This window comes from Miniopterus schreibersii (genome assembly GCF_964146895.1).
Source record: "Miniopterus schreibersii genome assembly, chromosome: 15".
NCBI lineage: Eukaryota > Metazoa > Chordata > Mammalia > Chiroptera > Miniopteridae > Miniopterus > Miniopterus schreibersii.
In genome coordinates, this window is record NC_138115.1 from 29,968,576 (window position 1) to 29,994,266 (window position 25,691).

Here is a 25,691-nt window from a genome sequence, read left to right on the forward strand (position 1 = left end):
CCTCCCTGGCAGGGTGACTGGGAAGGCTGAATGGGATGACTAGGAGAAAAGCGGGTGGAGACACACCGTGGGCTCTGCGTAAAGGGATGCCCATTACCACCTTCTGTTAGAGCTGGACAGAGCGCCTGGCGGCGGGGGGTTCAGTTGGTTAGATGGACCAAATTAACTAGAACATTTTCCAACCCAGATTCACACTTCCTGTGGAGACAAGTCCTAAAAGAACTGGAGAAGGTGTTTGTAAACAATAAAAGTGCAATTCAAAGGTCGCCGCTGGCGGTGAAATTGGTGGGGTTAGGAAGAGGCTCGGCGCAGGAGGCAGAGTCTTCTCTTCACCCGGGGCGCGGTTCGAACCAGACAGGTATGGGCAACTTTGCATTCGTCCCTCCCCCTGTACACACACACACACACACACACACACACGCACACGCACACACACACACACACACACACCGAGCCCCCCACCGCAGCGACACCAGAATCCTTCGGGGACACGCGATGTACATCCCTTGGTGTCGTCCCGCCCACGCGTGAAGGGGTGAGAGGAAGGAGGGAACAGGGTTGGGGAAGGTATTGGGCAAAGTTGGATTAATTCGTCCCTAGCAGTTCCCAAGGCAAAGCGTGGCGGGAAGGGAAGGGGGAGGCGGGGAGCGGGACGGGGAGCGGAGGGGCGCAGCGCATCCCGGAGGGCCCCAAACAGCCCGGGAACGGAGCTCCAGGGCCAGCCCCGCGCCAGGCCCGCAGCGCCGCCTCCTGGGAGGACGGCGGGGGCCGGGAGGAGGCGGAGGGCGGAGGAGGGAGGCGCGCTGAGAGGTTATTTGTGGTTCGCTTTGATCCCTAGGGGGAACCTGAAACTCTCACATTCCTGGCATAGCAGCCGCCTCCAGCGCCGGCCGACCCTGGGGCTGCGCGCTGGGGCCCGAGCAGCCAGAGCGTCGGCGCCTCCGCTGAGCGCGCACCTCCGCCGCGAGCTGCGCCGAGAGGAGCCGGCCGGGTCGCCCGGCCTCGCCGCGCCGAGCACCCGCGGGCCTCCGCGGAAGGAAAGGCCGATCGGCGCTTCAGGCAGCGCGCGGGGCCAGCGGAGACGGGCCCAAGTCGAATCCGTGCTTCGAGGTGGCCCGGTCTTTTCCGAGAGCAGGAGCCTGGCGGACCCAGCGTCCTCAGGGCGCAAGGACAGTGACAAAGGTGGGCAAGGGCCACTCGGCCCCCAGGGTGGCGCATCGTGCGCGCGGAATGGGGGAGTTCTCCAAGGCGCACGGGTCCCCTGGGGCTGGGGAATCGAGCAGCCTCTGGGGAGAGTGGGGTTCGTGGTTTGGTCGCGGGTCGGGGAGAGGGGCGTGGAATAAGGAAAGAGGCGTCGTTTCGAATTGAAGCCTCAGGGCCCTGGTGCTGATTTAATTAAGTGGGGGTTACAGGTGCTTTTGCCCCCAACTAGTCCAAGAATTCCTCTTTGTCTTCCTTGGAAAATCCTCTTTGGAGCCACGAATTGGCTCTCACTTAGAAAGAATGCAGCCTGAGGTCCAGCCCGGTGACGTCAGCGCTGGAGCATTCGGAAAACAAAGGGCTGGCGAGGGAGGGAAGGAGGCGGGCCTGCGACGCTTAAAAGACCTCGCTGGGCCACCGACTACCTTCGGCCGCTCTCTCTAGGCGCACCGACAGCTCCCGAGCACTCGTGGTCGTCCGGGAGTCCGGGTAGGGCGGGGTCCTTGGCTGCGGTGGGGCTGGAGAGACCCTCACTCCGGTTTTATAGGCGAGCGTGAGCCCAGGCAAAGGCCGGAGAGACGTGCTTGCTTGGAAAGGGGGTGTTTCAGAGAACCCCGCGCGCTATTGCAGCCGAGGTGCACCGAGGGGGTGGGCGTGCGCAGATTTTAATCACGGCTCAGCTGAAAAGATGCATCTTGAGGGTCTTGTCGAGGAGAAATTCGGGATGAGAGGCCCGGAGGCAGTGTTCCCTGGTCCCAGGCGCACTGTTGGGGGAAGGAGGTCTGGAATCTGTCCGGAAAGCTCTGCAGGCCCCTGTCCTCCTCCGAATCAGGCGGACAGTGATGAACTTAGGCAATGCTTGGCGGGTGAAACTCTAGGGCAGCGATTTTCAACCTTTTTCAGTTCATGGCACACATAAACTAATCACTAAAATTTAGCGGCACACCAAGAAAAAATATTATATATATTTTTGCCGATCTGACAAAAAAAATAGATAGGTATGATTCATTCACACAGGAGGGCAATTGTGCTGGCTGTTGTCATTTTTTTATTTGACATTCGAAGGAAAAAGAGGTCAGTGCCCCTGACTAAATAGTCAGCTATTGCATGTTTTAAAAATTCTTGTGGCACACCAGTGCGCCTCTTTGTGGAACACCGTTGAAAATTGCTGCTGTCAGCAAACTGATTGTTGTTTGTGTGGCCTCTGGTAGCTCTGGAGACTTGCAACTTCACTCCAGTGTGTAGGGGGAGGGGATAGGATGATTGGGTGCCAAGAAGGATGGGGACCGAGATGTCCTCCAGACTTATCTCCGGCTCCTTAGCTGTGGGCAGCTAGGAGGAGGAAGTGGATTGGGAATGGCTGCTCTGACAATCTGCCAAGCCCAAACTGCAGCAGCCACTGGATCTAGTTTGTGGCAGAGGAAGGGCCACATTCCTCCCATTCCCCTCCTCCCATACACACGGGACCTGTGGAGGTGTGGGTTTTGTTTGGCTTTCCCTGAATCCCAGTTTGGAGGTTTGTGTTGGAGGAGGCTGTGGAAAGGAAGCCTAGTGAGGCATGAGCCACTGGGAGCCCAAGCTCAGAAGGGAACACCTTCCTCAGAGATAACTTCCCTGCACCCACAGTCCCCAGCCCCCAGCCTCCAGCTCCCTGCAACCAAGAGCCTCCCCCTTGTTCCCTTCCTCCTAGATTGGGCTCAAGCGGGTGTTACTAATGTCAAGAGGCTGAGTGCCCATCAGCTATGTGGCAAGAGGACCAAGAGGGCTTTTCCAAGTTGTGTGTGTGTATGTGTATGGGGGGGCTGGCAGTGATCATAAACTGAAAAATGTTGTCCAGCCTTTCTTTTCCCTGGAGCGCCCATACAGACACTGTCAACACACAAGTTATGGGACTGACCTACAAACTTGGATGGGTGGCACCTTTTTTTCCTCACCTCACAAAACCATTGTCCTATTGTAGCCTCTCTTCTTTCATCCCTTATTCACCAATCCAGATGCATTTTCTCCTTCCCATTTACCTTGCAGAGTGACTGCCAAGGTCATCCCATGACAGGGAGGGCTCCGCAGCGTAGAGGATGGTGGGTTAGCTGTGCCAAGGCTGGAACTCCGGCATGCTTCATTCTAAAGGGTGCTGGGGGCTGTTTGCCTGGGGCTCCTACTGGGCTGGACTCACTCTTTATCACCTGCCAATAAACTGGGGCCCTGTCCACCCCTGGACTGGACAGCTCAGTGGTTAGATTTGACCTAGGCCTGTCCTAGAGTCTTTCATCAGGCTCTTTGATGGGTGGCTGACTGCAGGAGGCTATGGTTTCTGGTCGATTACCTTCTAGGTACTGATATCTTTCTCTAAGGCATAGTAAGTCTCCATGAATATAATTATAATGGCAATTCTTTACCAAAATTATAGTGCACCAGGAACTCAACAGCCATTGCTTCTTTTAATTTTCAGCTTCATGCAGCAAGCGTTATTCTCTCTGTTTTTCAGATGGAGAAACTGAGGCTCAGAGATTAGGTAACTTGCCTTAATCAGTAGGGGCAGCACTGGCTGGTGAACTCAGGCTTGTGTGGCATTCTAAGCCTTGCTCTTTAACATTATGCTTCGGACCTGACCCTAATGGAAAGTTCCCTCTTTCCCATATGCTCCCACTCATTGCTCTTCTTTCTTTCTTCCCAGGTGCCCTGGGGCCACGTGCCTCTGGCCATTATCCAGGCAGGTGTGTGCAAACCAAGGAAGCATGAGGACTCTGGAAGACTCCTCTGGAACAGTCCTGCATCGCCTCATCCAGGAGCAGCTGCGCTATGGCAACCTGACTGAGACACGAACGCTGCTGGCCATCCAGCAGCAGGCCCTGCGGGGTGGGGCTGGAGCTGGGGGCACAGGGAGCCCCCAAGCCTCTGTGGAAATCTTGGCACCTGAGGATAACCAGGTGCTGCAGCAGGCCACAAGGCAGGAACCCCAGGGCCAGGAGCACCAGGGTGGTGAGACCCACCTGGCAGAGAATACCCTCTACCGGCTATGCCCACAGCCCAGCAAGGGCGAGGAGCTGCCCACCTATGAGGAGGCAAAAGCCCACTTGCAGTACTATGCAGCCCAGCAGGCGGGGCCCCGGCCACGTGTTGGTGACCAGGATCCCCGAGGGGCCCCTGGAGGCAATCGGAGGCAAGATGAGGCCCTGCGAGAGCTGAGGCATGGGCACGTGCGCTCCCTGAGTGAACGGCTCCTGCAGATGTCCCTGGAGAGGAATGGTGCCCGGGTCCCCAGCCACATGAGCTCCTCCCACAGCTTCCCACAGCTGGCCCGAAACCAGCAGGGCCCCCCACCCAGGGGCCCCCATGCCGAGGGCCTGGAGCCCCGTGGACCTCCACCTCAGTACCCACACGTTATGCTAGCTCACGAGACGACGACTGCTGTCACCGACTCGCGGTACCGTGCCCGTGGCAGCCCACATCTCCAGCATGCTGAAGTCAGGTAACTGCCCACATTGGTCTTTCAAGCTCTTGACTTGCATTCAGTATAGTTCTCCCAGGGTGGAGAGCCTCCAGACAGCCCCTGTGTCACGGCTGGCAAGCCCAGAGGAAGGCTGTTGAAACCCCCTCCTTCCCAAGAGTGAGGAGCTAATACCCAGAGGAGGGAGGGCTTTAGCCAAGGTCACATGAGAACTTAGTGACATCCTTTGCTTTACTTCGGAGATGGACACCAAATTGTCTGATTAGCTGTAGCAGTCAATTAACTAGAGTTCCCAGAGGGTATGAATTACAGCAGGGGGTTAAAGGTTAGGTTTCAAAAAGAACTTGCTAAAGACAGTTTGGCAATGATTGCCAAACTCAAAGTTAAGGAGGAGAAAGGGGACCTCCTCTGGAGATTTTTAAGTAGTGGACAGTGCTTTCTGTGAGTATTGGGGGGCATTCTTAACTGGAGACAGACAGGACCAGATGGCCTCCTTAGAGACCTCTGCCCACTCTACACCAAGGCAGAAGCTGCCCCTTCTCCACTGTTCATTTCCTTTTGTGTTTACCCACATGTTCCATGTGTCGAGCCTGTAGGGGGAGAGGATTCTGGGTCCAGAAGAGCCCCTGTGTGTGGAGGCTCAGGAGAGGCTTTTGGGGGACTTGGAGTTTAATTCTAAGTGAAAACAAGCTTTTGGAGGATCTGATCTGCTTACCTTTTTTAAAAGGCCCCTCTGGCTCCCTGTAGAGAATGGATTCTAAGGGGCAAGAATGGAGACAGGGAGCCCAGAGAGTTTGCAGATATAATGGGTTCCTGGAGATGAAACTGACACACACTCTTCATTTCACACACCCAGCATCATCCCCTACAGGGGACCAGGAAACCTCCCCCCAGAGGGGCCTGAGGATTTGCAGACTCCCTTCCTCTGGTGGCTCAGGGTCAGAGTCTGCTTCTCCTCAGGCCTGCTGAGTCTTTGTTTAGTCACCCACTTTCCCACCGTTTGGCCTTTCCTTGCTCTCGAGAAATGAGTGATGAGAAATAAGTGACTCGAGGGTGTTGGCATTGGAGGAACCAAACCTTATGGGTTCTCTCCAGCCTCTACCTCCCAGGCCCCCTACCTTATCTCCCTTCTCAGAGCTGGATTAGGGAGAGTTTCGGAAGCTGAGTCGTGGTTTCTTCTTTGGGACTAGCCTTATTGAACCCTGTCAGGAAAAGATAATGTCGTGGAAAGGAAGTAGACTGTTTGCAGGAGAACAAAAAAAGGGGGAGGGGGAGGGAGAGCAAGTGTGAAGGGAAAGGAGACTCTATTCTTTCTGGGAGCTAAGTCATCCACAAAGAATGCCAGTTGTGTCTGCCAGGCCCAGTGCAGGGGGGCAAGTTCATGAAGCAACCCAGAGAAGGCCACATTTAGCAGTGCAGTGAGTCTGGACATTCCAATGGGACCCTTCTGCTCAGCTCTCACTGGAAGGTCTACCTTAGGCAGTAAGAGATGTATATCTGCCCAGCCTCTCCTTTGGGCTGACCAGATGAGGACTGTTTGTTGGGAACTGGGGGCAGGGTCTTTTAGCCTAGGGTCCTGAGAAGAACCTGCAGGGGAGCAGGGCTGCAGGGGGAGGGATGAAGGGGAGGCTGGGCATGAGTACTGAGGTGATGGACCCAGGAGTAGAATTAAATTTTTGTGGGGTTTCTGGGAATTGGACAATTCCTGGTAAAACTAAGATAGTCTAGTGTTTTACATTTAGTCACAGGCCCCAGAAAGGGTCTGTCACCTCATCTCCGTCCATGTCTCTTGCTCTTTGCTCCCTCCCTCAACACAGGACCCTGAGGCTTGTGTTAAACCAGGCTAGAAGCCCGTAGAACATTGTCCCTAAATTCAGGCTATGGCTATAGTCCAGAGGCAGCCCCTACACCTAAGAAAATGCAGTGTTTGGGTCATATTTACTCTTTAAATGGAGAGTAAGCTGTTGTCACCACTGGGAAAGGTAGGGGATGGCCACCATCATGGCGGCTCCTCTTGTAGGCCCAGCACTCTGCCAGGCCTTGTGTGGCCCTGGCGAACCCCCCTGAAGCTAGAGATGCCTACGTTCATGATTTAGCAGAGCCATGCTGGCACCTTGGGGATTTAAATGCCTACTTTGTCAGACTGGAGCTCAGGCTCTCATCCTGACATCTGTCTCGCCACTCTAACCTTAGCCACAGTCTTCTAAAAATGTTTCTGCAAGGGACCCGAAATAGGAGGGGGAAACGTGAGTGTGCTGCACTGGCAGGTGCTAATGGAATGCCTGAAACTAGAGGCTTGTAACACACACAGAGGTAGCTGCTAGGGCTCAGGCACTGAGTGGCCCAGGGGCCTGGAAGGCTGTGCTCGGTCATGATGGAGGTGGGCGTCCAGACCCAAAAAGAAACTGCTTTTGATTAGAAGGGTCAAGTGCGCATTTTTAAAGATGCCTTCTTTAAGCACTGGTTGTTCAGGAAGTCCAGGACTGCTCAGGCTGATCCCCCAAGGCCCTGGCCACAGTGAAGCTGGGCGTGAAACGGGCATTCTGATCTCAAGACCCTCTAGCCCTGCTCTCCTGGTCCTTGAGGGTCTTAGGCAGACACTAGGTGGAAAAAGCCTTTCCCACTGTGGGAAGGCTGAGTTGACTTGTCTTCCCAGTATGCCCAGGAGGGCTGGGCTCACTCAGGGCTGCTCTGGGGTGGGAGCCATGGGGGCCTGTGCAGTCTCTGAGCACCATCTCTTTTGTTCCCTAGGATCCTGCAGGCCCAGGTGCCTCCTGTATTCCTCCAGCAGCAGCAGTACCAGTACCTGCAGCAACCCCAGGAACACCTTCCACCCCCACACCCAGCTGCTCTCAGCCATGGCCCACTAGGTTCCCTCAGTCCACCTGGAGTGGACGGGCCAGTAAGCACCCAGGCCTCCTCGGCCACCTCGGGCAGTGCCCAACTGGCCCAGATGGAGACTGTGCTGAGAGAGAATGCCAGGCTACAGAGGGACAATGAGAGGCTACAAAGAGAGCTGGAGATCTCAGCAGAGAAGGCTGGCCGAATGGAGAAGGTAGGCCCTGCTTGCTGGAGCCTCAGTGGAGCAGGGGGAGGAAGGGACCTGAAGGCTGACTGGGGAGTGGGCAGTCGAAGGGGAGGCAGTGGAGTCTGAAAGCTTGTCTGGCTCGGCTTTCACCCATCCCTCTGCTCCCACCCCCTAATCCCTCATGCACCCTCCCTGGCTGACTCCAGACAGCTGGGGAGCAGCCGGGAGGCCGGCAGAGCAGGTCTGGAGCATGAGCAGTTGCTGGCCAGTGGTGATTAAAAAGAGCTCATTCACCAGCTCCCTGCACACTCACACCCTTCCCCTCCCTCGGACACCTCCCACAGAGAGCCCTTTGTGTCCCCCACACAACAGCAAGTCTGTTCTAGGCTAGTCCTGGCCAAAGAGAAAGCCCCTCCTCTTGGAAAAAAACGAGCAACTTATTGGAATCACAGGCCAGCTAGGAGCACGTGCGGAACCTGCCAGGAGCCAAGTGGGAGGGGCAGCTGGGCCAGGCTGGCCCTCTGCAGTGGATGGCAATGGCCAGAGCAGCAAATACTCCGGGCAGAGGCAGCTCAGGCTGGGGTCCAGTGCCCCCATTCTTTAGTGAAGGTCTACCGCTGTGTGTTCAGCTTTAGCAGGTGACCTCAAGCCTCCCACAGCTGTCCTGCGGTGTCTAAAATAAGTCAAACCTCAGAACATGGCTGGAGTCTTTGTGCCCACTGCTGACCCACTGGGCTCAGATCGAAAAGCTGTGTTTAATCATCCTGGCTCTGGGTTCATTAAGCATCTGGGCCTTGGGACAGTTGACAGTTGACAGTTGACAGGACCCTTGCTTGCTGGTCCCAACAGTCTGGTCCACCCCCTGAGGCTGACCCTCCCACTATCACCAACTGGATTTTTAAATTTTTTTAAAAATATATCTTTATTGATTTGGGAGAGAGGAAAGGAGAGGGAGAGAGAGATAGAAACATCAATGATGAGAGAGTCATTGATTGAGCCCGCAACCCGGGCATGTGCCCTGACTGGGAATCGAACCCCGATCGCCTGGATCCCAGGTCAACGCTCAACCGCTGAGCCACGCCCAGCCGGGCACCACCTGGATTTTTTGCTCTCCGTTTCACCTTCTGTGATGGAGAGCAGTTCAGCCTGGGCCTGTTCAGGGGGCTTTGATGCCACACACACCCTGGGAGCTCTCCCCTTCCTTCAGCCCTGCTGTCTGTCTCTTGCAGCTGGAAAGTGAAATCCAACGGCTCTCTGAGGCCCACGAGAGCTTGACAAGAGCCTCTTCTAAGCGGGAGGCCCTGGAGAAGACCATGCGGAACAAGATGGACAGTGAAATGAGGAGGCTGCAGGACTTCAACCGGGATCTTAGAGGTGAGAGCAGGTCACCCAGGTGGATGGGGCAGGAGTGTCTGTGGAGGGCTAAATTCCTCAGTTCTAGAGAAAAATTCAAAATCTCTGTCCTCTGCAAAAAGAAGTGTAAATTGACTCAAAGAGGGCCAGGTTGAGACCCCTTGGGGGCCACCCTGACGGTGATGCTTATTTTGAGTTCTGGATCTTGGGGCCCCTCATGGAGCTCTCATCTATGTGGCCCCAGCTGCTCCCTCATTAGGCCCTGAACTGATCCAGGGGCTCCCCTAAGAGCCCATCCCTAGCTTGGAGGATGCAACCTCATAGATGAGACCCCGGGGGACACCTGGACGGGCAGCTTCATTTGATACTCAAACATCTTTCCTTTGTTTCAAACAGAGAGGTTGGAATCTGCAAACCGCCGCCTGGCAAACAAGACTCAGGAGGCCCAGGCTGGCAGTCAGGACATGGTGACCAAGCTGCTTGCTCAGAGTGAGTAGGGGTCCCACTCAGAAACTGGCCAGATGTGTGGGTGGTGGGACCATAGCAGCCCCTCCGGACAGGGAGGATTCGATCTTTCTCTTGTCAAAACAGTGCTTTGAGCACAGGTTTACTGAATGCCTACTATGTGCTGGGCGCTGGACTGGACTTGGGGAGAGGGGTGGCTTCCAGAGAAGGGTAAAATCTGGTTTTATTGGGGAGATCAGTGGATACAGGAGGGACAGCTGGCGAGCAGGGATTTGCTGAGCTGTGGTGCTGACCACCAGTGCAGTGTCTTTTGGAAGCAGAGGCGTAGTGGGCAGTGGAGGAGGCAGGATCGCCCTGGAGATGGTGAGATGAAAGAGAGGAAGAGTCTGAGTTTCCCAGGAAGTTCCAGGCAACAGAAAGGTTGGGGGTGCCCAAGGGGTGGATGAGAAACTAGGGAGCATGGAGGCACCTGAAGACAGCAAAAATGGGTTCCTGGAGCTTAACGACAGGTGCCGTCTAAAAAGGGATTTGGGGAGGCTTCTCTAAAGGGGTTGATCGAGCCTCCTTGAAGAGTGGATGAGTTTCTTATTGGCTATTCCGTTCAGCCAGTCATTTGTTCATCAGCAGCACTGTTTTAAGCACCTGGCTGGGTTTAAGCAGAGGGTGAGAACAGGCCCAGGAAGGTACTATGGCGGGGAGGTGAAGAGAGAGAGGGGCTGAGCTTGAAGGAACAGAGAAGGAACAGATTCAAGGGAACCACAGATGCGAGGGAACAGGGTGGCCTGAAGACCAGTGACTAGGGGGTCCCCAGTGGCCAGAGAGAGAGAGACTGTGGGAATGGCAGGGATGGAAAGTGGGCCACAGGTGAAGAAACAGCTGGAAGGTTCAAGGAGAGGTACATGGGGTGGGGGCCGCAGAGGAAGCACTGAGCTCAGCAGCAGGAAGCTTAGCAATCAGAAGAGACAAAGAGGCAGTTATTTCTTGAGCTCCTACTGTCTGAACATACTTCGTGCTATAGCGGTATTTGGGGGTGTGTGCAGAGAAGAGGAATGGGGGTGTCTGATGTCTGGGTGATGGTAGCCTTGAGGAAGGAGTCAGGGAACCCATCAGGAAGCCTACTGTGGGTGGCACTACTGGTAGGGGGTGACCAGAAATGGTGGAGCAGCTTGAGGAGTGAGCTCTGACTGGCAGCACCTCCCTCTTCCTCCTGGAGGGCTCAGGGCGGGGAATGGGGGAAACGCGGCACTGAATGGCGTGGGGGCGGGGCAGGAGGTAGGCTGGGCTGTACTGGCTGGGTGGGGTGAGGTGGCCAGGACTCGTGTCTCTGGGAGGGAGGTGATGGGTGGTGAGGGAGAAAGGGGAGGGAGCAGCCCTTGGGAGTCTGGAGAGGACCGGTTGCTGGGAGTAGGCAGTATAGGGGTGTCCTGTAGGAAAGGGTCTACTTGTGGGCCCTGGATCCGCCAAACAAAGGAAGTCACAGGCGAGTTTCTGGGAGCCGGCAGCGGGGGGCGGGGAGGAGCCTGCCCGGAGGCGTTTCCGCTCCCCGGGGAGCGAGCGCGGGGCTGTTCTCGGCTCCTCGCTGGAGCCAGTCCTCTCGCAGCCGCGGGTGACCTGGATGCCGGGCATTCCTGCGCCGCTCGGCTGTTCCGCTCGGGCCGTCCCCCCGCCGCGCCCTCGCGGCTGCGCGCCTCCTGCCCCGCGCCCAGCCCTTCCTGCCCGCTGCTGCGTTGGGAGGAGAGAGTGAACACAAAGGGAGACCAGCGGGCAGATGGGGGGAACCTCGATTTCTCAAGGCAGAAGGCGAATGCCCTGCCCCCTCGCCCCCTCCTCCTCCAGGCTCCCACCCAGGAGCTCCCCTCCCAGACAAGACTCACAGGCCCATGGTTCTATCCTGGTGGCTGGGGGTGGCCGCGGCCTGAGGACTCCCAACCCCGGCCAGGGCCCTAAAGGTTGCGCTAGGCAAGCAGGAAGCTACTGGAAGCAGAAGGCTAAGACCTCCCACGCCTCCCCATGGGCCGAGGAAAACCAAGCAGTTCCTCCTTGCTCCTTAATAGCCATGGGGAAAACACAGAATTCTCAGAGAAAAGGTCTCTGGTTGACCTCAGCCCCTCACCCACCCACCCACTAGTAAGGAAGTGTGATCCCTATCACCAGTGCCATCTGCTTTACCTACTAGGCAGCCCATACAGACCCCCAGCTCTGGCTGCCCTGGTCATGCCCCTGCCCTTCCCTTTCTCTGGGGATCTGGCCTGAGTCCTGAGGCCTGGTTCTCCTAGCTCTGTCGCCCTTGGCAGTTTCTTCACCTGGAGCTCTCAGATGGGACAGTTATCAGGGATGTGATAAAGGCTTCTTGCAAACTCTGTAAGCTGTTGGACTCACACAGGAGGGGGTCATTGTCTCCAGGTCCAAACTCTCAGTCTGCTGGCCTTGCCTGCCCCCTGCACCCCACTTACTGAATGTTAAGCCAGCCCAGTACGAACAGCTCAATTTCCACCAATACTGAGCTTCCCCATCTTTTCCCTCCACATCAACAAATGAGGCCAGCTTTGGGCCCAGCCTTCAAAAATCCAGAGTGAGCCAGAGCTGACCTGAGTCATCTGTGTCCTCCCTCTCATCCCCCAGGACCCCAAGTAATTGAATCCTCTCTTCTGCCTGCCCAGATCCCAGGCCTCCAGTCTTCTGTACCAGAACCTGTACTGTCCTTTACCATAGGTACTTAGCCCCATGTGGCCCAAAGATTAAAACTAAGTAAAATGAAAATTTTAGTTTCTCCCTTGAACTAATTACAAGTGTTCAATGGCCTTAAATGCCAAGTGGCTACTGCACTGATTGGCACAGTAGAGAACAGCTCCAAAATGCCACTGTGCCATGATAGTGCTACTAAGAGAAAGTGCCTCTGAGTGCATCAGGTAGGCCCCAGAGCCCATCCCCCTTCTGCCCTCCAGCAAGGCAGGCAGCAAACACACTGGCCTGGGGGGAGGCAAGCCTGGGACTCCCAAGTGGAGGTCTGTGGGAGATGGATTTAAGCCTAGAGCAACAGCTGAAGGATTTGGTGGTCTGGCTCAGTTCTTGCTTGGCCCAGATATATGGAAAGGGTCTCTGAACAGAGTTCCCCTGGGCAGTTAACAAGATGATTTAAAAGTCAGGATAGCTGGAACCTCAGACACAAATCTTTGGACCATAGTCATTGTCATTGTGCTCCAAAGTCTGCATTTCTTTATGAGCCTGGTTGCCCATATCTCAGTGGTCTCCCCAGACCATGGAAGGTAATGGGACGGGGGGTTGGGGGGGTAGGTGCTGGGCCCATAGAATGAGCCCTGGAGTCCACTTTGGGAGGCCTCTGGCGCAGGGCCTTATACCATAGCCAGAAGCAACTTGGTCCTTTGGAGCCAGACTGACTCATATTCCCATCTGGGGAGCACTGTTCACTTCCTCTGTTTCCTCCCCTGTAAGTTGGGGGTCACAGATCTTACCTCAAGGGGCTGTTATCGGAGGCTTCAGCAGAATAAAATGTGTAGGTGCCTAGCTTGTGGTGTAGCAAATAGTGGTTCTTGTCCCTGTTTCTTTACTCTCCCACTTGAACGATATCCATGCCACAGTCCACCTGAGCCTCTGTTTTTCATCTGTAAATGGGCGTCACAGTTCCTGTCTGGCCAGTCTCTAGTGTCATCATGAGGCTCAAGGGAAATCGTGAACGTATTTTAGAAGCCATGACACTTGGTACAAGTAGACCGTGTTTGGGGCTATAACTTGGCACAGCCATGTCTCAGCAGAGAGGAAATGTAGCCCAGTCGTTACAGTGAGGGCCCTGGTCCTACATTGCCATTTATTCCTAACTTAACCTGAGCCCCAGTTTCCTCACCCATAATGAGGTTAATAGTGGTAACCCAACTCCTAGGGTTTTCGAGTGGCTAAGATGCAAACATACTTATCCAGCAGATAACACGAAGCCTGGCACTCAGTGGGCCCTCAGCAGACCCTCGATGTCACTGATCGTGCCCCCCTCTCTCTTCCTGCAGGCTATGAGCAACAGCAGGAGCAGGAGAAGCTGGAACGGGAGATAGCACTGCTGCGCGGTGCCATCGAGGACCAGCGGCGGCGTGCAGAGCTGCTGGAGCAGGCTTTGAGCAATGCCCAAGGCCGGGCGGCGCGAGCTGAGGAGGAACTGCGCAAGAAGCAGGCCTACGTGGAGAAGGTGGAGCGTCTGCAGCAGGCACTTGGGCAGCTGCAGGCTGCATGTGAGAAGCGTGAGCAGCTGGAACTACGTCTGCGCACACGCCTGGAGCAGGAACTCAAGGCCCTGCGTGCACAGCAGGTGAGCTGGGCAGCCCTGTGGAGGTCGCAGAGCTAGGATAGCCCCTGAGGAGGACAGTTTTAAAGTCCCTGGGGGCCCCTACACAGACCACGCAAGGTCCCCCTTAGAAAGCAAGGGTGATCTCTATTCCACCTTGGCTGCAAGGCTCCTCCAAGCCACCAATCTCAGCAGAGGCTCTGCCACTTGGCCATGTGCTGATCCTGAGGACTCAAGACTTGGGCTTCTGTCCTCAGGAGCAGCAGGGGTCAGCATCCTGGGTCTCCAGAGAAAGTAGCTCAAGATCTTTGATATAGAAGACTTATGTGATCTCCCCAAGATCAAGAGAGATGGTCACCCAGATCCTACATCTATCCTTCCTTTGGACTGTGTAAATAACTCTGGTATTTACAAACCAGATCAAGTTCTGTCTCCACTCCCAGCCTTACACTTCCCACAGAGGTAGGGTGACCAATTTCCTGGTATGCCCAGTTCTGTCCTAGTTTATACCTATTATCCCAGTGTCATTATTAAGAGCACTTCTTTCCCAGTTTAGAGGATAATTTATATGGTCACCTGTGCAGAGACAGACCTGATTTTTCCTACATCCTTGGCCACAGGATTCGGGGCAGGGATATGGGGACTGTGCCACCTCCTTTGTCTCTGGGTGGAAGCAGGATGGGAGAAGAGTGTGCTGTGAACGGCTGAACAACCACAGGCATAAGTGAGCGTCCTCCTGTGGGGGTGAGCCCCAGTGGCCAGCACACCACAACGTCTGTCCTTCACCACAGTGCTCCTTGCTTTGCAGAGACAGGCCAGCACCCCCAGCGGTGGTGGCAGTGGTGGGTCCCCAGAACTCAGTGCCCTGCGGCTCTCAGAACAACTGCGGGAGAAGGAGGAGCAGATCCTGGCGCTGGAGGCCGACATGACCAAGTGGGAGCAGAAGTATTTGGAGGAACGTGCCATGAGGCAGTTCGCCATGGATGCGGCCGCCACAGCCGCTGCCCAGCGTGACACCACTCTCATCCGACACTCCCCCCAGCCCTCGCCCAGCAGCAGCTTCAATGAGGGCCTACTCACTGGTGGCCACAGGCATCAGGAGATGGAAAGCAGGTTGGCATTGCAGGCCAGGCCAGGGCACCAGAGGTGGGGTGGGAGGTAACAGTGTCCAGTCCCTGCCATGTTTTTAATTTCTGATAAACAGGTCCCTCTCCCCACATGGCTCAGCAGTCCCTCCTACTTCTGAGCTGACCCTGTATGTTTGGCACACCGGGTGTTGTACACATGTTCTTCCCAGAGATAGCACCTGAATCCATGATCTGCCCAGGATACCCTGGCTGTGGAGGTGCTGGATGTTGTCCAAAGCTCAGGGCCTCTACCTGCTCCCCTGCCACCATGTAAATCAGAGACTAAGACTTTCCAACTGAGTCCACACCATGTACTACCCAGAAGGAATGTGGGCTGGGTCCCTGGCTTGGGGGTAGCTAGTATTTTCTCTCCAAAAATAATGTCAGAGGCCCCTCAAGATTTCATTTGACCTGTATCTGACTCAAAGGCACAAGCACATCACCTGAACTCATTTGATAGTCAGTAGCTCTGGGGTTGCACCCCAGCTGTGAGGGTTGTGCCAGTCATTACTCTCATCAGATGAGTCCAGAACCCACTCCTTGATGACCTGCCTTTGCTGGTCTAAGAACAAGTGGTTTTCAGAGCATCGAAATCCAGAGCTATGATGACATTTCTGAAGGCCCCCTCCTGACCCTGCTGCAAGGGCAATTGAGTCCAGCCTGGCTGTAGGAAGGGCTTTTCCTCCAGCTTTAACCAGGTGGGAATGGTGGAGGCTGCTGGATCTGTGGGTCTAACGATGTGGGCATGACCTCTCCCCTCAGGTTAAAGGTGCTCCATGCCCAGATCCTGGAGAAGGATGCCGTGATCAAGGTCCTTCAGCAGCGCTCCAGGAAAGACCCTAGCAAGGCCACCCAAGGCTCCCTGCGGCCCGCCAAGTCCGTGCCATCTATCTTCGCGGCTGCAGCAGCAGGGACCCAGGGCTGGCAAGGGCTCTCCTCTAGTGAGCGGCAAGCGGATGCCCCTGCCTGGTTGGCTGCAGGTGAGCAGGGGCTGGTGGGTGACATAGGTAGAAGGGTAGGTTGCTCTCAGGCCTTTCCTCCCAGAACTGAGGCTCAGAGGAGCCAGGGCTTTCTAACCCCTTACCTAGGGAGCCAGCTTATGACTCCAATGATCCTGCAGCCCACAGCTGTCTTTGCCAGTGCTATAGCCCCCATCTCCATAAATTCCATCACCCTCGGCGCCAGCTACATAGCATCTAAGTAAGGATAAAGTTCCCTGTGCAAATGCACTTTTAAGACAAGCCCCTTCCACTCCTCCTCCTAAGCAAATGCCATAGAAAGTCTAGAATCCCTGCTGATTTTAAGATTTAATCTACAAAGAAGGGTTCTACCACTCAACATTTGGAAGCCAATCCAGCCAGACAGTTATTCCCATTTAGAAACAGGAGCATCTTTTTTATTGACTTTACAGAGAGAGGAAAGGAGAGAAAGAAACATCGATTTGTTGCTCCACTTACGTATGCATTCATTGGTTGTTTCTTGTATGTGCCCTGACTGGAGATTGAACCCACAGCCTTGGCGTATCCTGACAATGCTCTAACCAACTGAGCTAACCGGCCAGGGCCAGGAGCATTTAGTCTGAATTAAAGTTCTTGCCAATCAGGAATGACCTGCACCACCTTTGCCCCCAGTAGGTGCAGTTAACTTGGGGTGTTCTTCATGGGGGCCATATCTTGTGGAGGAGGCAATTAACTATTGCCCTTTTGCCTTTCCAGCAGACAGGGCTCCTGTGGAGGAGCCAGTGGCCACAGCTCCCCTTCCTGCCCATGCCAAACACGGGAGCAGAGATGGGAGCACCCAGACTGACGGCCATCCGGACAGCACTGCTGCCTGCCTGGGACTGGAGACCGACAGCCTTCTGGGCTGCGGCAGTGGCCAGAGGACAGCCTCACTGGGTAAGTCCCCACTTCCCCAGCTGCTGTGCTTAGCAAGGCTGAGGGCACATTGGGGTTTAGATTGCAGTCAGGACCAGCCCCCTTCTGTTCATTGCCTCCACTCCAGGGGGAACACTGCACAGTGATGGGCCAGCAGGGCATGTGGCGCACCTCAGTGTGAACTTGAGGGCTGGTTGGATGCATGAATAGAGAGAGGAACAGAAAACCCTGATTACAGACGGATCCAGAGTTCAGAAAGAAAGCGACCCCATGGGAGACACTTTTATCTCCTCTTCCCTAGGCTTCCTTACATATTAATTGCCTGTCCAAATATCTAAGACAATGGAGCTTGGCAAGTTATGCCAATCGTACTCTCAAGTTGGAAGACTTCATTTAAAAAGAGTCAGGGAAGGAGAAAGTTGAGAAGATGCCATTTACATTTTGTGCTCCCTTTCACATTAGCCTTTGCATATCTGTTGTGCCTCACATCTCAGAAAAACCACAGGCATGAAAAGAATGCTGCAGCCTGCCTCCCTCAGGGCTCTCCACCCTCCCTCCAAGCCCTCCAAGGAGTACAAAGTTATAAACAAATGTGTCTTCTGCTCTGGAGGTTGGTAATCTGGGTGGAGAGCTGAGAGGGAACAGCGTTGTGCTTGGTTGGCCAAGTTATTGGAACCTGGATACCTGGGCAGTTGAGGTGGGAAAAGTTGGTGAAGAAAGATCCTGTCTTCAAAATGTACCAGGGTTGACCAGAGCAATCTGGAGACACTTGCTGACGTGTGTGCCTGTGCTCTTGTCTCTCCGCAGACTCTGTCGCTGCATCGAGAGTCCAGGACTTGTCAGACATGGTAGAGATTCTGATCTGAAGGAGTTGATGCCGTGGGGACTCAGAACTGTTCCCTGCTCTCCTCTGCCACTCGGTGCCATTCCGGCAGCCCCTCCAACTGCTGCTTCCCCGCTTCCCCCAACTGGGCGCTCATTCCCATTGACCATCTGGTCCCAGGAGCTTAGGAAGGATGCTACAGGGGAGAGGGGTGCTGTGTGAGCACCTGTGCCCCAGAAGACCCTGCTTCTAGCCCCACATTCCTCCTGGGCCCACGCAGAATGAGTATTCAGCCATTAACTGCTGCCCAAGCCTTGCTGCTGGGGTAGCGACTGGAGGCCTAGAAGAGAGCTGAGCCCCCCGTGCATCCCCAGTTGACAAGTAGTAAGAGGGGAAAGGAGGGGATATGTTGGTTTAGGGAGCTGACTTCCAAGCATGGCTGCCCGTGGACAACAAGTAGGCTGGTTCGCTAATCAAGTTGGCCATGGTATTCCCCTCTGGCTAAGTGTGGTCCCGGCCAACCTCATCTGCTCCTCAGCTACTCACTGCCTCCTTGGGATCACTAAGACTTGCTTCTTTGGGGGACCGTTGAAGATGTTAGTCTTGCAGAAGCTACGGCATCACCCCCTCACCTGGAGTGGGCAGGGGCTGTTTAAGTGGACTGACCTGCTGGGCAGTTTGTATATGACTCCCTTTCTTGTGGAACAGAAGATTGAAGCGTGCTGCTTTAGACTTGTCCCCTCCTCTGTGCTCTCCTCCCTGCTGCCATGGTTCCTGTACCTTCTTACCAGCCTACCAGTTACTCCCATTCTCAAGTTCTTGGCCCGTGGATTTTGATACTGGTGGAACCACAGGATATTGGCTGTCGTTTTTCCTCCCATCTTGAGCTGTTTTAAATGCCCATGGGACCATCACCACCATCACCAGCCTCTTGAAATAGCTCCACAGCTCCCGTCCCTGGGACACCCTGTCAGTTTGGTTATGGACCCTGAGCCAGATGAAGCGAGCCACCATACACAGACCTCTGCTGTGGTGGACTTCCCTGCACCTGTCCTCTCGAAGGAAACTGGAGAAGTTGCCCTGTTTTCATCTGAGTCCTTGTTCCCACCTGGAGGGATTGAGAGGGAGCGATGCTAGTGAAACCTAGTCAACGAGGTACAAGATGGGACTCAAATAGTCCTTTGACGGGAGCCCCCATCACAGGATGGCACCGTGAGGCTGGCTCCTCAAGCTCCCTGTGCCAGCGCCCTGGAACAGGGCCAGTGCTTGGAATTAGAGGGAAGCATCCACGTGGCAGCCTGCCGGCAGCACGGACTTGCCTTCTGGTCTTAAGGAGTCCCCCAGCTCAGCCCCAGGAGCAGTGGGTGGGCTTCAGCAGTTTGTGTTGACTGTTTTTAGTTCTTGAATCTTTGTTTTTTTCCTTTCCTGTTTTTAAGTTCTGTATGTTATTTTATTCCCATGGTTCCTTTTTGAACATTTGCATTTGCTGGACAATTGCATATTTTTTTAAATCCCCTTATCCCTCTGAAAGCTGAAAAATACATTTGGTTCATGTGCATTGTTTACAAGCGAAAAGAAAAAAAAAAAAAGGTAAAAAAGTATTGTGAAAGGAAAAAAACACACAACTTAATATATTTTGGATTAATATTTGGTATTTCTTTTAAGGTATTTTTTGTGCTGTGAACATTTTCTGCCAAAGACCATGATGTGTGTCTGTATGTTTAAGTTATCGTAAATATTTAAAATGTAAACATGGCTGTTCTGTTATGCTACCCTGTACCAGGATTGCTGCTGCATTCCACTGGGTATAACAGTATTTTAATAAAAAATAATAATTAAAAGTGGTGTCTGTACCGATGAGACTGCACAGAGAGAGAAAGAGGGAAAGCAGAGGGGATGAGGGCTGGGTGGGGGCCGCCCATGTCACAGTGTCTGACCACTCTCAGCACTGAACTGTACCCCCACGTCCCCACCCTGTGCTCGGTTCTTAATCATTGGCCAGAGCATATCCATAAACAACCAGCTCAGGGTCGCTGCCATTATTTGTACCGAGGAGTGAATGGTGCCAGTTTCCATTTTTCTACTGGGATACCAGCAAGCAAGGCAGATCCACCCTTATTTGCAGGGCTAGGATGGCACACAATATCATCTCTTCAAGGATCCACCAGTGCCGGAGATTTTGTGAGACTGCATTAGGAGAGAACTGGAGTGAGGTGTTGGCTTTCTTTCCACTTTCATAGAACACTTGTGTGGCCCCAGTGGTGACTCCACAGTAGGAGTGGGTGTCCAGAGGTGGCTTTATCTTCTCGCCCCCCTCCCCACTGCTATCTTCTCTCCACCCCCACCCATAACAGAAAGTTGTCTGGGACCCTCCAAGAGACTGGACACCGTGCTTGTCCTCTGCCTGGATGCGGACACAAAGTGTTTGTGGCATGTTCCTGGTCGTTGCCTCTCTCCCTTGCTGTGGCATCACCACTCTTGCCCCAGGTGCAGGAAAGCATGTCACTCCAGTCCTGAAAAGAGAAAAACACCCAATCTCAGGTGTTCTCGTATCAGAAATAGTACCTGCTCTCATAGGCCGGTTGGCACACCGAGGTTCCCAATCAGGATGTGGGCTGGCAGTCAGGGACTGACCACGAAGCGGCAGGCAGCCAGACCGGCTGTGGGCACCTGATGGAAAGTCACCCTGCAGCTATGGGTGAAGCGTTTTCAGGGCAGGTGTGGGGACTCAGCAGCCATGCTAATGAGTAATTAAGTAGGCTCCTAGAAAACATGTCTTCCTGAGCCAGCCTTCCTGCCCACAAGAAACTGGAGTCAAACAGAAGAATTAGAAACATCCAAGGACTTTGTTTTTAAGCAACTTTGCAAATGGTAATAGGCCCCATGGAATGGGGAGCTCCCCGTGCAGGATTCTCCACACAGCACAATGCAGAGGCCACACACACACACACACACACACACACTGATCACTCCAGCCCTCTTCACCTGGCAGCATCCATGCCCATCTTACTCCTTCCAGGCCCTGGACTGAGGTTTGCTGTGTGGATAGGTTGCCTTCCTAGGATGCACTGGGCAGCCTAAACAGCAGGGCTCTGCTCCCACTGCACTTCCTTTGGCCATACCAGCCCACGGCTATATTTGCTAAGATGTGTCCAAACAAAATGGCAGTGCCTGTGACAGGGCATTTTAAAAACCAGCTTAACAAAGAGGTTCCTGTTTGGGTACCTGCCCTCTAAAGAGCCCTGGGAAGGCAGCTCAGACCCAGGTGCTATAAGCCCTGACAACAGTGCCACCCCACCCCCTGCACCTTTGGCCAGGGACTCGAAGCATGTGTGCTTTTTGCAGGAGCTAGTCTGTCAAAAGTCACTTTAATATTTCCTTGGAAGAGACCGGGGGAGTGAAGAAACCAAACCAGCCTGCCCAGCATGTGTATATGCATGTGTGTGTGTGTGTGTGCGCGTGTGCGTCTGTGCACATGTGTGCCTGACCATGTCATAGAAAAAGATGTGAGGGGCGCTAATATCTCCTGGCCAGTGCCCTTGCAGAGCACTGGGGCTCTCCAGCCACATGGTCACCAGTGACTCTGAGGAGCCATTTCTTCTGAATGCAGTTCGTATCTCAGCCTAACAACACTCTGGAACCTGTGGAGAAACTTGTAGAGCTGCAGGCCCTGGTGGGGTTGGGTGGGCCTTAGGGAGGAGAGTGTTTGCTGTGGGCCTGGGCCTGGGCAATGAAGGGGCCAGTCTCTGGACCTCACAGGTGGCTCTGCTGGGCCCTTTGGATGCCAAATTTCTCTGCCAGGGACAGCCCTGCCCTGCCTGCCCTGCCTCCACCCAGTGCTGGGGGTGTGGCTCAGAAGAGGCCTCTGCTGCTGCAGAGGGCCAGAAGGCTACTTGTGAGTACGTCCTACCCTCTCCTCGCTCCCTCCTCCTGGCTAATCATTAACTCTTTCCCTGGCTCAGACAAGTGTTAGCTCAGAGGGCTTAGAGAAAAGTGCCAAGATAGGGGCAGCAAATTGGGGCCTAGTCTCCCAGAAATGGCTGAGGCCACCCACTGCCTCCAGGGACCCCAGCGGGACAGGGAGCTTGTTGGAAGTGCCACCACCTTGTCGCCCAGCTCTATGAGGATCCAGCCAAGATACAGTGGTCCCTGAGCAGACCTTGCTGTGTGTGTCTGATGCCGAGGAACTAGCTCCAACCAGTGTCTTTACGAACCTGCCACATAGGGATCAAACACACAAGGAGAGCACCGCAGCAACCAGGCTCTCAGCATCCTTTTTTTAAAAGTTGAGATATAATTCTCACACCATTAAGTTACTCTTTTAGCTCTGGCCCCTGTGACTTGGTTGAGAGTCGTCCCATGCACCAAACGGTCACTGGTTTGATTCCCGGTCAGGGTACATGCCCAGGTATCAGGCTCGATCCCTGTTAGGGGTATGTGTGGGAGGCAACAAATTGATGTTTCTCTCTCTCTCTCTCTCACTCTCACTTTCTCTCTCTCCTTAAAAATCAATTAAAAAATTTAAATCCACCCCTTTAAAGTGTACAATTTAGTGGTACTTTATGTTACAACATCCATTTTAAGCAGGCAGCCAAACACGGGTGATCACCAGATGCCCCGCCAGTGAGCCATATGGGCAGTTATAAGTGGTATTGATCTGGTGCATTCACATTTGTCAGGCACCTCAAAGGTGCCCTTTGACCTTTCTAGAGCTGACAGTCTCCTTCCACCTGGTCCAGCCCACCAGCTCAGCAACACCTCCTCTGGGCCTCTGAGAGGACACTGTCTGCTCTGGGCTACAGCCCTCCACCATCTACCCCCAAGCTGCTAGGTGGAGGTCCTGGCTAGAGGTTCAGGAAGGAGAGTGAGCCCTGACCCCCCAGGCACTCACTGTCTGCTCAAGGTTTTCCAAAGTCAAGGAGCATTTGCAGGGGTAGGTTCAGTTTTGTGGAACCTGAAGCTTATATAATTTGGGGGACCTTCTTTAAGAAAAGATTGGAAAATAGCAAGTAGAAAGTTAGGTCTTGGAAGGGGCTTGTTCAGGCAAGCGCCTCGAGGCATAGGCTTCACGAACTGACAGTAGCCCTGCACCTGGGCATGGGCATCGTGTCTCCCCAAAGGAATGAAGCTCTGGGAGGTGCCCATGACTCCTGCCCATCCCTGTCTCTCCTTGGTGAGGCTTGGAACTAGAGATCAATGAAGCTGAGGTTTTTCTCTGACTGGGGCAGACAGAATCAGTGCTTCTGGGTGCCCACTATAACCCTCTCCCTTGGGGCTGAGGTGCCCACAGCAAGGGGGCCTGGAGTCCAGTGAGGAGATAGCACCACAGAGCCTGGACATAGGGCTGACCAGCTTGCCAAGGGCCAGATCTGCAGCCAGCCCATGCCTGCATCTTGCTCTCACCAACAAGCAAATCTCCAGCCGCAGTAGAGTTTGGGGGTTGGGAGGAGGGGAGTAGAGTTTTGGGGTTGGGAGGAGGGGAGTAGAGTTTTGGGGTTGGGAGGAGGGAGGACATCTCACAGTCGACTTCCTGGGTGCCCTGGAGAGCCATGCCACTCTCTTCTACTCTGAGGGCCTGTCAGCTTTCAATTCCGAGCAGGCCAAATGTCACAAACTGTCCTCAGATAAAGGCCTCATGCGAGTCCAAAGGCTCCTACCTGGGGCACATTCCAGGTGTGGTTGGGCAACAATGTGGACAGTTCCCTGCACGGATTTGTCTCTCCTTGCATCAGTTTGGCCTTCTTTTTCTAGCTGTCAGACGCCCTACCCAGTCTCTCCCCTGCAGCCTTTGCTTGCTCAACACAATGCACTGTGGAAATCCTCACGGCATGTTGCATCAGCAGCAAAAATACCAAAATCTCAACCATAGAGTGACTAACTGCATAAGCCACAGCTAAGGTTTGCCCTGAAAACTGGAGTAACCTTCTTTAACTTAAAATAAAGAAAACCAGTCCCCCTTCCCAGACACTTTTCTCTAAGGTTTGGGTTCTCTGCCTTAGCAAGACTGACTTCTCTGAAAGTGGCCTTGTCGCCTCTTCATTCATTCATTCATTCATTCATTCATTCATTCATTCATTCACATGTGTTACATATGTTTACTGAGTTCCTGCCATGTTCCCAGCCTGCGGCAGGCACTGAAGGCACAGTGGTGAGTAAGGAAAATTGTGTGTCCAGACATCTTTATGATCCTATCATCTGCTTTATCTTTATAGCCCACATTGAGCCAAGCACAGGGGTTCTCATAAGTGTGGGCTGAGTATTCTTGACAAGAACTCGTCTACTTTTCTGGCTGTGGGTTCCATCCGCCTCCCATGCACACCCAGCCATATGAGCAGCAGATGGATGGTTCTAAGTGCACTGTGGTCTCTCTTACCTCCTGGCCTTTGCACATGCCATGCCTTTTCCCTGGAATGCCTTTCTCATCTCTTTTCTCCTCTCTTTTGACTTTTAACTCAAAACCCATTCATCAAAATTCAGCTTGAACATCACTTCCTCCTGGCAGCCTCCCCTCTCCAGCTTCCTTCATGTTCCCCAAGACCAGGAGAGGGGGGAAAGGTGAGACTTGCAGATGGAGGGGACCCTTGTTAGCAGACAGTCTGTGGCTCTGCTTGATTGAGAGAGCAGGTAAGAAGATGTAACTCACTTTTTCAGTTACACAAAGGTTACACCTTGGCCCTGTGCTGGGGTCACAAGTGGCCTTGAACACTAGGACAGTCGCCCCTCAGGATGTTCTGGTCTGAAGGCCTAAGCCCCACCTCCTTGGCCAGACACTCACGGTTCACTGGCAGTAAAGAACAAGAGAGATTCTGTGGTATAGTCTTGAGGTCAGAAAAGGAGAAGCTGAGCCTGAGGGCTTGGGTCGAGGTGGAGAGGAGTGGCTGAGCACACAGCCACAACCGTGGGTGTGTGAGCCCAGAACCAGCCCTGCTGGATGGCTGGCCCATGAAGCAGGCTTAGGCATTGCATGCCACGTGGGCCCCAGCCAGCCCCAACCGTGGGAATGGCTGGTAGAGCCAAACTTCCTCCACCCCCAAAAGAGCCACTCCTGCCTGGCCTTGCCAGCCTTGGGCTCCCTCTGGGCACAGGCCCGGCACAGGAGCAGGGTGGAGCACTTTTCATCAGTGCAGCAGTTCCCAACTATGCCCTATGGTACTTGAGTCTCAAGCAAAATGCACAGGGTTTAGACCAAAAGCACTGTGCTCACAGCCAGGCAGGGGTGGGAGACAGAGAGCACTTTCTGCCTTCCCACCCCATGTCCAGCTGGGGATGCTTCACCCTCTCAGACCACCTCCTCCACAGTCGCTCATTCAACAAATGTCCATTAAGCACCCGCTGTGGACCAAACACCATTGCTGGGGAGATCGTGGGGGAGCAAAGCAAACAAAACTCCTGCCCTATGAAGCTTGCCTCCACGTAGCAGAGGGTGGGGGCAAGACAAACAGAAAACTGAATACATTTAATAGAGTGTATTAGAACAACGACTCTTGTACCCTCAGTGGTGAAAAGCCAGTTCATCTTTTTTCTGATCTGCACTTGGATTTTTCGGCAATGTCAAATTGCTATAGATTCTAGAGTCTCTCAAGTTTTTAAACGCTTACTCTCAGTTCCTGCACGCATGTCCTCTCTTGGTGGACACACTGGTCCACACCGTGTGAGAAGGTGATAAACAAAGGAAGGCAAGAGAGGTGAGAAGTTTACATCAAGGTGGTAAGGCTGGGGAAAGAGTTGCAATTTTAAAAGGATGGTGACTGAGGTGACATTTGAGCAGATTGGAAGGAGATGAGGGAGTGAGCCACAGGCATATCTGAGGAAAGATGTTCCAAATGGAAACTTTAATAAAAGGAGAGTTTTGCAACTTGGACTTTGGCTGGTTGAAGCCTCCTTGAGGGTTGAGAGGCAGGAGGCAGAAAGTGAGGGGGCTTTGTAAGGGCAGATGAAAGGGGGATCCCTGTGCAGGGGAGGCCCAAGGATGACCCCCCTGAACCCTGCACAGCCTGCAGCTCCCTGGGGGTGGCTCCTGCACCCTGGGTGGACCTGGGGTGATCCGTAGCCCCTCAGAGCTCTATGCAGCACCTCAAGCCC

General features: G+C 54.0%; 1 protein-coding gene across 7 annotated transcripts; it reads left to right on the forward strand.

The window, feature by feature from the left end:
- The first annotated feature begins 336 nt into the window (after nt 1–336).
- On the forward strand, nt 337–19,429 carry AMOTL2 (angiomotin like 2). 7 transcript variants are annotated; one of them, XM_081159330.1, is made up of 11 exons: nt 411–535; nt 839–1,182; nt 3,875–4,669; nt 7,400–7,703; nt 8,906–9,050; nt 9,426–9,518; nt 13,514–13,809; nt 14,594–14,898; nt 15,675–15,892; nt 16,628–16,807; nt 17,594–19,429. In XM_081159330.1, exons 3-11 carry the CDS (start codon nt 3,936–3,938, stop codon nt 17,650–17,652), a joined length of 2,334 nt encoding a protein of 777 aa, XP_081015456.1. In that variant the 5' UTR covers nt 411–535; nt 839–1,182; nt 3,875–3,935; the 3' UTR covers nt 17,653–19,429. The 7 variants fall into 7 exon arrangements, with proteins under 7 accessions (XP_081015458.1, XP_081015456.1, XP_081015462.1 ...); XM_081159332.1 differs by lacking the exons at nt 411–535; nt 839–1,182 and adding an exon at nt 337–358; XM_081159336.1 differs by lacking the exon at nt 839–1,182 and having other exon boundaries at nt 428–535; nt 16,631–16,807.
- Nucleotides 19,430–25,691: the final 6,262 nt, after the last annotated feature.

Bases quoted from the DNA above. Each gene is read 5' to 3' on its own strand.
- AMOTL2 (XM_081159332.1), top strand. From the start codon at position 3,936: ATGAGGACTCTGGAAGACTCCTCTGGAACAGTCCTGCATCGCCTCATC. The intron at 7,704-8,905 runs GTAGGCCCTGCT...TGTCTCTTGCAG, and splicing joins AGGCTGGCCGAATGGAGAAG to CTGGAAAGTGAAATCCAACG. The intron at 16,808-17,593 runs GTAAGTCCCCAC...GTCTCTCCGCAG, and splicing joins CCAGAGGACAGCCTCACTGG to ACTCTGTCGCTGCATCGAGA.